The following is an 11058-nucleotide window of genomic DNA, read 5'->3' on the forward strand; positions in this document are numbered from 1 at the left end:
AAAAAAAAAAAAAAAAAAATTGATGAGACAAGCTGCTGAAAAGCACAAAACAGTAGAAATAAGAGTTACGGAACGCCACCCACTGAGAATACCACTGCAGACTTAGCTGGCCTGCCGCCTCGTAGCTGGGACGCTTCCGGCAAGTTACTGAACATCTCTGAGCCTCAGTTTCCTCGTCTCCAAAATTAGGATAATAATAACCTACCTCTGGCCTGGCACGGTGGCTCATGCCTGTAATCCCAGCACTTTGGGAGGCCAAAGTGGATGAATCACCTGAGGTTGGGAGTTCGAGACCAGCCTGGCCAACATGGCGACATCCCGTTTCTACTAAAAATACAAAAATTAGCCAGGAGCAGTGGCAGGCGCCTGTCATCTCCACCACTCAGGAGGCTGGAGAATCACTTGAACCTGGGAGGCAGAGGTCGCGGTGAGCCGAGATCGCACCATTGCACTCCAGCCTGGGCAACAAGAGCAAAACTCCTCAAAAATAACAATAATAATAGTAATAACCTACCTCTTCTCATGAGGATTAAGTGAGACCACATCTGTAAAATCCCCAACACAGTGCTTAGCATAAACAGGCATTCAATCAGCGGCAGCGGGTATTTCCCAAGGCGTAATGGCAGTGACTGTGGTGGTCTACCCGCAGGGGAAAGATCTACCAGGAAGGGGAGCCACGCTGGTGCCTTGGACGCCATGCCATGCTGTGCCCTGTGAGGACACTGAAAAGATGAAGGACAGGTCGCTGAAGAGAAAAAGAAACTGAAGAATCAGGGGCTCATACCCATGGATATCCAAATTGTTGGCACTCATGTTAGAAAGAAATATATATTCCGGCCGGGCGCGGTGGCTCAAGCCTGTAATCCCAGCACTTTGGGAGGCCGAGACGGGCGGATCACGAGGTCAGGAGATCGAGACCATCCTGGCTAACAGGACGAAACCCCGTCTCTACTAAAAAATAAAAAAAATTAGCCGGGCGAGGTGGCAGGCGCCTGTAGTCCCAGCTACTCGGGAGGCTGAGGCAGGAGAATGGCGTAAACCCGGGAGGCGGAGCTTGCAGTGAGCCGAGATCGCGCCACTGCACTCCAGCCCGGGCGACAGAGCGAGACTCCGTCTCAAAAAAAAAAATATATATATATATATATTCCACGTGATGCTGAGATGACAATTCTAGTTCTTCCCAGTCAGAACTGCCCATAAAAGGACCATGCTGGTTTGGGTAGTCGTGAGTACTGGTCACTGGAGTCCCCGTGGAAGTCCTGGAGCCGGGAGGGGCTCCTGGGCTCCCAGGGCTGGATTCCAACGGTCTTCAACATCTCTTTCCACTCAGTTCCAGAATTCAATAGTTACCCAAAGCATTGCAATCTTTCTGCTATGTGGCAGACCTTACTAGAAGCTCACACTTGGGAAGACCATCCCACTTCTGAGCATAGACTAGTAGGGTGCTGGTAAACCAACTCTTAGAGAGAGAAAAAAAAAATCCCAGTGGAGATTTCAGCAGGCTGAGAGGCAGGGCTGGGGCGATCAGTGATGGACACCGAAATAGAAAGATGCTGTTAGGAGAAGGTGCTCGCTGCAGGCTGAGGGGGTGCTCAGGAATGAGGATGGGCAAGGTGAAGCATGCGGTGCAGGGAATATTGGCTCATCGAATGGGGTCCTAAGAAAGCCAGGTATAGCGACACAGCGATGCTTGAGATCCACGGATCAGAGCAGAAAGCAGGAGGCAGGCCGGCTGAGAGCTGGGCTTTGTGGGTCCGGTAGGCTGCGGGGAACTAGCTTTCTCCTTAAAAGTGTCTTTATTGGTTGCTGTAATAATGTCGCCTCTAAAGAACAGAATCTGAGTTTCTTTCCCAGTCGCCAACAAGCTAGAGGAGGGCGGGGCCGGCAGGGCGCGGTGTGGAACAGGGCCCGCAGCACTGAGCCTCGGGGCTTCCCGCAGACGGTGCAGATCCTCGTCGGCCTCATCTACCTGGGCTTTGGCAGCGTGCTGCTCATGGTTCACCGCGGGCACGTGGCCATGTTCTTCATCGAGGGCGGTGTCCCCTTCTGGGGAGGAGCCTGCGTGAGTGCTGGGGCCATGGAGAGGGAGGGTAGGGGGGATGCTGCCCAGGCTCACCTGTCCCCCACGGGCCCACCCCCACCGTCCTCCTGGGCACAGCCTCTCCTAGGTGGGGGCCTGGAAGCACTTCCTAGAAGAACTAGTCTAAATCTAACTCCCTCCCCTAAACCTTCACCATCAACCTGAGCCTGACCCCACTCCTGCGGATGAAAAGCTCCCAGCAAACAGCCAGAGAAGCTGCCAAAAAGGACCAGAAGGACCGGGGCACGGTGGCTCACGCCTGTAATCCCAGCACTTTGGGAGGCCCGCCAAATCGCTTGAGGTCAGGAGTTGGAGACCAGCCTGACCAACATGGTGAAACCTGGTCTCTACTAAAAATACAAAAATTAGCCAGGCATGGTGGTGCACGTGTGTAATCCCAGCTACTTGGGAGGCTGAGGTTGCAGTGAACTGAGATCTTGCCACTGCACTCCAGCCTGGGCAACAGAAAAAAAAAAAAGGATGGAGGATATCAGGGCTGGGTCCAAACCACCCGTACTACCCAAATCCTAAGCCTCACCCCACATCCAAACCCCTCCTGCAGAAACCCTCTAGCTCCCTGAGTTGGGTCCCAGCCCTCCATGAGCCCTGCCGTCCCCTGAGAGTCCAACCAGCACTGAAGCCCCTGAGCCCATTCCTTTAACCTCCGTCTGGTCGAAGTGGCCACTCACCCCTGCTGGACAACAGGCAGGTGAGTCCTTGTCACTGCCAACATTAAAGGGCACTTGAGTGTTTGCAGTGAACCCTGGTGTTTGCACCGCCATCAACACATCACCAGAGCCCCCAGCCACCCCAAGGAAGCACAGGCCTCAGGGTCAGGCCAGTGGGGTCTGAGTCTCAGCTCCACCGCACGTTAAGGTGGAGTCCCTCGGGCATGTCACTGAATCTCAAGACTCAACTTCCTCATCTAAAACTTGGGCTCATAGATCTGGCCCTGCCTACCCCATAGATTTGCAGAGGACATCAAGAGATAATGTGCCTGGTGAGTGCATTACTAACCCTAAAATTCTGTACCAAATGGAGACTGTTGAGTGATTCCCTTTTTGGAGAGAAAGCCAGAGATTTGCATAAAGGGGGTCTCCATTGCATGAGTGTTGGTGCCAGAACCAAGGCACAGTGACTTTCTTCCCCTGCCCAGGCTGCCTCCAGCAAGAGCACAGAATCCACCAGAATAGGGTTCAGGGAGGACAAAGTGGCTGACACATCACAACCAGATCAGGATGGTCACCCGGCCATGCTTGGGGACAAGCTCTGGCCCTTTGAAAGGTCCATAGTGACCTGAAGGTGAAGGAAAATTTTGCAATCGCGAGAGTCCACGGGGAGAAATCACAATAGGAAGAAACAAAGGGGTCACTTTCCCCTCTGAGCTCCATTCCACCGAAATTTATCACAAATATGCCCAGTAAAGCTTCAAAAATGGGGGAAGGAACAAAAGCAAAAACTTGATTTTCGATCTCAGGAGACATCAGGACGTGTGTGAGCTCCAGCATTTAATCATTGTGTTGGATCTTCATATCGCTGACATCTGGGGACCCCTGAAAGTACAGAGGTATTATGTGCATTTTTTTAGAAAGCAGGCTCATAGCTTTTCTTGGAGGCTCAAAGGAGTCTTTAGTTGAAAATTCCCCGAATTCCAGGATGGGGGAAGGCTTGGTACAGTCAGCAGGCATGCGCGAGCAGCCAGGCCTCCTTCTCTATACGAATCTGGGCAAGTCACTGCCTGTCTCTGAGGCTTGACTTCCTCATCCATAAGACATCGTGCCTGTCTCCAGCCCAGAGAGCTGGATTCTAAATTCAGCTGCCCTCTTGACAACTCAGTATATCAAAATGAAACTCTTGATTCCTGCCATAGGCTTGTCTCCAACCTGATTATTCCTGTCATCTCCTCATCTCAGCAAATGGCACCTCCAATCATCCAACTGCCAAAGCAAATCCCAATAATTATCCTAGAGTCTTTTCTTTCCCTGCTGCACATCCACCCCAGCAGCAGGTCCCGCTGGCTCGCCCTCCAGAGCATAGCCTGAGTGTGTCCCCTTCTTCCCACCCCCATGGCCAGCATGCGGGTCTACACCTACTGGAGACCTGTAGTGACTCCCTTCTGGTCCTCTGTCTCCACGTCACCCCAGGGCCTCCTCTACCCCCCGCTGACCCTGTGGTCTCCCCAGCATGGCAGCCAAGTGCCACCTGCAAATTGCAGACCTGCTAAGTTGCAGGCCCAGAGTGAGGCAGCGGTGCTCAGCTCCACCCTCTCAGCTCAGCAGATGCAGGGCCAGCCCCACCTCAGTGTGTCAGGCGACTGCCAAGTACATAGGTGCCATGATGCAGGTTCCTGGGTTATCCTTATGGGCAGCTTCAGGCCCGGCTGTTGTCATCCCAGTTCACAGAGACAACCCTGATCCAACCTCGAGTAGCCCCAGTGACTGCTATGACTTCATCACAGCTCTTAACACCACTGTCTGTACTTTCTTCACTGTTTGCTAAGTGTCAGTCTTCCCCAGTTAGAATGTGAGCTCCATAAGGGCAGAGATCTGGTCTGCCTTATTCAACTCCGTTATGTTCCTGGCACATAACTGCCACTCCGAAAATGTTTGGTTTTTTTGTTTTTTGTTTTGAGACAGAGTCTCACTCTGCCCCCAGGCGGGAGTGCAGTGGCGTGATCTCGGCTCACTGCAACCTCTGCCTCCCAGGTTCAAGTGATTCTTGCTCCTCAGCCTCCTGAGTAGCTGGGATTACAGGCGTGCGCCACTATGCCCAGCTCATTTTTGTATTTTTAGTAGAGACTGGAGTTTCATCATGTTGGCCAGGCTGTTCTCAAACTCCTGACTTCAAGTGATCCTCCCGCCTCGGCCTCCCAAACTGCTGGGATTACAGGCATGAGCCACCACATTCAGCCTCACTCAGTAAATGTTTGATGAGTGAGTGTTTGAAGGAACAATGCCTTCCCCACAAGGCCCTGATGATACGGCGTCAAGGAAAACACTCACCTTGTAAGCCACAGCCCCAGTTCCCTGGACAGGAGACACCCCTACCGAGAGACCCCAAGGTGCCTGCCTGGCAGAGAAAGTGGCATCAGGAGGCTGCTCTCTCTCCCTGGCACCTCCTGACAGATCCCAAGCAGGGTGTGCCCTGCCCGGGGTCCTGGATGAGGCCTCACTGGGTCCCCTCTCCCTATACAGTTCATCATCTCCGGATCCCTCTCAGTGGTAGCCGAGAAAAACCACGCCAGCTGCCTGGTGAGTCTGAACAGGGGGGACCCAGGGGCGGGGATGAGGCCACGGCTAAATCTCACTCTACCCTGCCCCTCCCATCCACTCACTCCTTCAGCTCATTCCCCAGCACTTCCGGGGAACCTGCTAAATGCCAAGGGAGGAGCACCACCCAGGCAGACCAGACGCAGACCGTTCATGTACAGGAGAAGGAGACAGGGATACTCTCTCAATACACAAGCCGGAGTGGAAAGTGAGGTCCACGGATAAAATACTCATGGTCATTCCAAGAAAGGAAAGATGCTAGAAGATCTCCTGTAAGAGTCCTGCTGGGCCTTGGTGAGCAGAGAGGACTTAGAAATGCCACAGGGAACGCTGGAGAATGCACGGAGGGGCATGGGCAGGGTCGCCACTGAAAACACGCATGGCTCCGTCCAATGAAAGCAAAGGTAGGGGAAGGAAAGTGGAAAGAAATTAGACGGAGAGATTTAATCCCATGATTAAATCAGGCACTGGGAGCTGACGGAGGCTTTGAACAGGAGGGTGTGAGCTTTATGTGAGGCTCAGAGAACACAGCAGTGAAGATTGCGAACACGGCAGCGAAGGTCGTGGCACTTACCTTTTGGTGCCTGGTAAGACGCCCATAAAGCACACTAACAAAGAAGGTTGTTGCCAAGCATGGAAAGTGCTGCAAGGAAGCAGGCAGGATAATTCTCAGCTCAGCTGGGACAGTCTGGGGTCCCTGAGCAGGGGTCACGGAACAGTTCAGAGGAGGACAGCCACGGAAGAGCCCAGCCGGGAAACGCCAAGGGCTCTGGACGGGGGACCGGAGTGCCGGACCATCACAGGCAAGAGGTGGGCCGAGAGCGAGAGGCCGGGGAGGTGACTCAGAGCTTAAATACCAAGTTCAGGATTTATTTTAAGGACAATGAGAGACCACGGAGGCTTCAGCAGGTGATTCCTTGCCCTGTTTTGTTACTTGAGGTATCCCAGGTGCAGGGCAGAGAATGGGTTGTGGAGGGGCGGGACTAGAAGAGAGGACTCTCGGGACCAAACTCAGGGTCCTCCGGGCCATGAGCTTTGGGAGGACAAGACCTGACTTACTCTCTCCTGGACTCACATCACTTTGCATAGTGCCTGGTATGCAGTAGGTGTTCAATAAAAGCTTTTGGCTTAATTAATTAATGGATTTCTTGTGAGGCTGTTCTGATCTCAATGACCTCCTGATTGCCATTTAAAAAGAAGAATCAGGAGTCTTTAAACCTGAAGAGGTCCTAGGGTCTCCAGTTCACCCATGAGTGTTTCCCCCTTTAATCCTGGGGCAGTTTAACCAGAAGGCTCCAGCTATGGGTCACAAGACCATCGGGTTCTGGCTGCATGGGAATGCCTGGGTGACTGCTTGGACCACCCTGGGAGTCACTTTTCCTGCACGCTCTTCAGACCCTGGAGTCCCAGGCCTCTCAGCCCACCCAGACTTCAGACCTTCAGCTCCTGCCTCTCCTGTCTCCTCTGCCTAGTGCCCCACCAGTGTCTGCAGTGCAAGCCTCACTCCGCCAGCCACTTCCTGGGACCTCATGGAAATGAACTCAACTTCTCTCCCAATCAGGCCTCAGTGTCCACAGCAAAGGGCCTCTCCCAACCCATGCCCCTGAACAGGCCTCAGCTGCAACTGCTCCTGCGAGGCGCTGGGCCTGGGGGAGAGGGAGCCACAGTGCAGGATAGACCGAAGGCTGCAAACTCCACCTAGAGAGGTTGTAAAGGAGGTGGTGCCCTTCTCCCTAGCAGCTTCCAAGAAGAAGGAAAGAGAGACAAGACCGCCTCCCGAGGTCCCAGGGGAGGAGAATAGAAAAGGAAAGCAGTCAATGAGAACACAGCTGCGTGCAGGGAGGTGCGGCCAGTGCCTCCTTGGCTGTGGGAGGCAGCGTGCTGGGGGCTGGGCAGCTGAGCCATGGCCCCTGCCTTTTCTCCTTCTCTTTGCCTCTTCCCTCTGCTCCTGTCTCTCTGCTCTCTGCAGGTGAGGAGCAGCCTGGGCACCAACATCCTCAGCGTTATGGCGGCCTTTGCTGGGACAGCCATTCTGCTCATGGACTTTGGTGTTACTAACTGGGTGCGTTGTCAGATGGTCCCCGGGATGGGAAAACTTGGAAAATGATGCAGCCGTGTCCAGGAGGGCAGGGGGCTGAGAGTTTGCAGTGCCAGGACATTGGCAGGGCCTGCCAGTCCCTATAGACCCCATGAATCCATGGATCCTCTGAGCCTTCCCCAAGATGGGCATCAGAAGGAGCAAGGAGGCAGCCTGCAGGGTGAAGGGGAGGGTGCAGGACTGGCAGCAGGGGTACTGGCTCTAGGCACAGCTCTGCCCCCAACTAACTGTGTGACCTTGGGCAAGTGGTTCTCACTTGGGGGACCCCCTTACTCTAGAACTCTGGACTCACCTTTTTGTGGGTTTTGGTCCCCAGGATGGGGACAGGGGTTATCTGGCCGTGCTTACTATCTTCACCATCCTGGAGTTCTTCATCGCAGTCATTGCCACTCACTTCGGGTGCCAAGCCACCTGCGCCCAGGTCAACGCGGTGAGTACCCCCACCCCCATGTCCACTAAACCTGAGCCTCTGTGGAACGCAGTTGGCTGGGAGCGCACTCTGCCTCCAGCCCCCTCCCTCTGCACTCTGGGAAGCAATATGAAGAGACAGCGCTAGTAGGGGTGGCCTATCCATGTCAGGCGGCCCAAAGAAGTATTTGGGCTGGGCATGGTGACGCATGCCCGTAACCCCAGCACTTTGAAAAATGAGATGTGAGGATCCCTTGAGCCCTGGAGTTTGAGACAAGCCTGGGCAACATAAAAAGATCCTATCACTACAAAAAAAAAAAAATGTATTTTTAATTAGCCAGGTGTGGTGGTATGCACCTGTACTCCTAGCTAGTTGGGAGGCTGAGACAGAAGGATCGCTTGAGCCCAGGAGGTTGAGGCTGCGGTGAGCTATGACCACACCACTGCCCTTCAGCCTGGGTGAGAGAGTGAGGCTGTCTCTAAAACCAAAACAAAACTAAAGACGTCTTCACAGGTCAGTGAAGACAAGACTGTTCTCGCAGTGGAACTGGGTGGCACCAGCACCCACAGGGCCACTACTCTGTGCAGCCCTGCAGGGAGCCTTGCAGAATGGAAATCCTGGGCTGGTGGCATGGGGGCAGTGCTGCACCCAGAGGAGTGGGACTTTTTGGGGTTCCCAGGCCACATGGCAGACAGGGGCATCAGGGAGGCCAGCATGATGGAGATGGAAATTAAGCTTTGATTTCCAAAAAAAATGGAGGACAGTGATGACAGAAAGGGGCTGGAGTGAGTGTTCAAGGTAGGGAAACCAGATGGAGCAAAGGCTTCCTCGGGCAGGCAAATGCAGGCCACAGGGTGGGTTGCTCTTTGCAGGCGCACAATGGGGTGCATTGAGGGTGAGGGGATCGAAGGTCTGAGCAGGGGAGTGAGCTGATTCAGGGGAATCAATCAAGAGGATGTGTCCAGTGCCGGGAGGTGGAGAGGGTGGACAAGCAGGGGCTCGAGGCCAGGAAGCTGCAAGGAGGCTGGTGCCATGGTGCAGGCAAGAGAGAGCGAAGTCCTGAACCAGGCCAGGGCAGTAAGGAGAGAAAGAACAGCAGAGCTGGGCGCGGTGGCTCACATCTGTAATCCCAGCACTTTGGGAGGCTGAGGCGGGCGGATCATCTGAGGTCAGGAGTTCAAGACCAGCCTGGCCAACATGGTGAAACCCCATCTCTACTAAAAATACAAAAAATTACCTGGGCATGGTGGTGGGCGCCTGTAATCCCAGCTACTCGGGAGGCCGAGGCAGGAGAATAGCTTTAACCCAGGAGGCGGAGGTTGCGGTGAGCCGCTATCGCGCCATTGCACTCCAGCCTGGGCAACAAGAGCGAAACTCCGTCTCAAAGGAAAGAAAAAAAAGAACAGCAGAACATTAGCGCCTGGAGAAATGGGACTTTTGTCTGTTTTGTTCACTGCTGTACTCTCAATGCCTGGATCATAGTTGGCCCCAGTAAATGTTGTTGGAAATATTTGCGGAATTCAGTACCAGGGCGCTGTTCTCAGATTACCCACAAGGAGGCACTATTGCGACACTACCCTGAAGCTCCAGCGTCCTCCAGGACGCTCAGTGCTGTTTTCTTTGCAGCCTGTGATCTTCCTGCCAAACGCCTTCAGCGCAGACTTCAACATCCCCAGCCCAGCAGCCTCTCCACCCCCTGCCTATGACAATGTGGCATATATGCCCAAGGAGTCGTCTGAGTAGCAGATGTGCACCTGCGGGTGGAGTCCAGCCTTTTCCCTCTGGGCCCAGCCTCGCCCCACCCCCACCTTGTTCATCAGGGGCCAGCCCCATCCCAGCTGCCCTCCCTCACCACGTCCACACACACTCCGGCGTCTGAGTGAAGCATGCCCAGGGACGTCTCTCCCACACTTTCCCCAGTGCTTTCTTTCTAAAAGACACCAGGCTGACATCAGGGGTGTGCGTCCTTCAGCTCCCCGAGCCCCATCACCCTTCCAGGGACACCCGCCTTGTGCATCTAAGCATTTCTCTGCTCACTGGGGAAATCCTGGCCTCATTGGAGACTCAGGTTCGAGGCCTGCCTTGACCCTCAGGCCTCTGGGAGGTCATTAAGTTCAGAGAGCCCGGAAACCTCCAGAATGGAAGAGTCTGACTCTGGCATTCCACAGAGGTGCAGATACCAGACCAAGGCCTCACAGCAGGGCAGTGGCCTGACCGCAGCTCTCCTGGCCCCAAGATCAGCTCTGTCCTTTGTCATCTGTTGCCACATCCATGGACCTCAGGTTTCCCATTTGGAAACTAGAATGTTGAACCAGATAAGGTTCACCAGGCTCTTCCAGCTCCCCAGGCTCCCTGAGGTCCTGGGTCTAGGCCAGGCATTGTCCCCCTGCTTCCCAGAAACCCTCATCTTCCTTGTCTGTAATAAGAAGTCAGCATTGGCCCCGCCCCCACCACCATCACCCAAGGTAGGGGAGGTTGCAGGGGAGAGCTGATGCCAGCCCACTCCTGAGACGCCATGACAGTCAGCATCGACAGGGGCACAGCAGTGGCAGTTCGGGACCTCCCTGTGCCTCTCAGCACTCCCTTCCCCACCCCCACAGCCCAAGGGCAAGGCTACCACAGAAGGTTACCACGGGACCTGGGCTTCATCTCCAGGGAACAAGGAGACACGTCAGCCTGGTGTTCACCAGCCCTGGTAGATGAGATGGCTTGTCTCATCCACACCACAGAAGGAAATAAACCATGTGGCTTAAATTTTGAGCTGGTCTTGTTGCAATGACTTTTTCTTTTTAACCTCAGGGGCTTCCGAGGGTCATTCACGTTTATCAGAGGAACTGGGTAACTGTCCCACTGTCACAAAAGGGCACCTCTGGGTGCCTCACTCTGTGTGGTATAATCCTTACACTTACTCTGTCCCCATCTCAGTTCAGACAAACATGCATTCATATCCCCACTCCACAACTAAGGACACTGAAGCTTAAAGATGTTAATTTATATGCCCAAGGCCACGGAGCTAGTTAGGAGCAAAACTGGGATCCAAACCTAGTTCCATGTGACATCACAATCCGTATTCTCACCACTTGGTCTCCCCTTAGTACAAACCTAAATGCTTCCCACCAACCCCTTTTCCTCCTTCCTTCTGTTTCTTCATCCCAAAAACTAAGGCAGGGCTGCATTCCTCAACACACTCACTTCTTCTTCA

General features: G+C 54.0%; 1 protein-coding gene across 1 annotated transcript in view; it reads left to right on the forward strand.

Annotated features, from left to right (window-relative positions):
• Positions 1-9595, forward strand: part of MS4A15 (membrane-spanning 4-domains, subfamily A, member 15) — an 18910-nt gene extending 9315 nt beyond the window's left edge. Inside the window, 6 exon segments of the mRNA XM_011963543.1 lie at positions 1940-2062; positions 5275-5331; positions 7319-7411; positions 7764-7877; positions 9483-9572; positions 9575-9595. Coding sequence (XP_011818933.1) covers positions 1940-2062; positions 5275-5331; positions 7319-7411; positions 7764-7877; positions 9483-9572; positions 9575-9595 — 498 coding nt within the window.
• Positions 9596-11058: the final 1463 nt, after the last annotated feature.

The sequence above is a fragment of the Colobus angolensis genome, unplaced genomic scaffold, assembly GCF_000951035.1.
Source record: "Colobus angolensis palliatus isolate OR3802 unplaced genomic scaffold, Cang.pa_1.0 Scaffold61, whole genome shotgun sequence".
Taxonomy (NCBI): Eukaryota; Metazoa; Chordata; class Mammalia; order Primates; family Cercopithecidae; genus Colobus; species Colobus angolensis.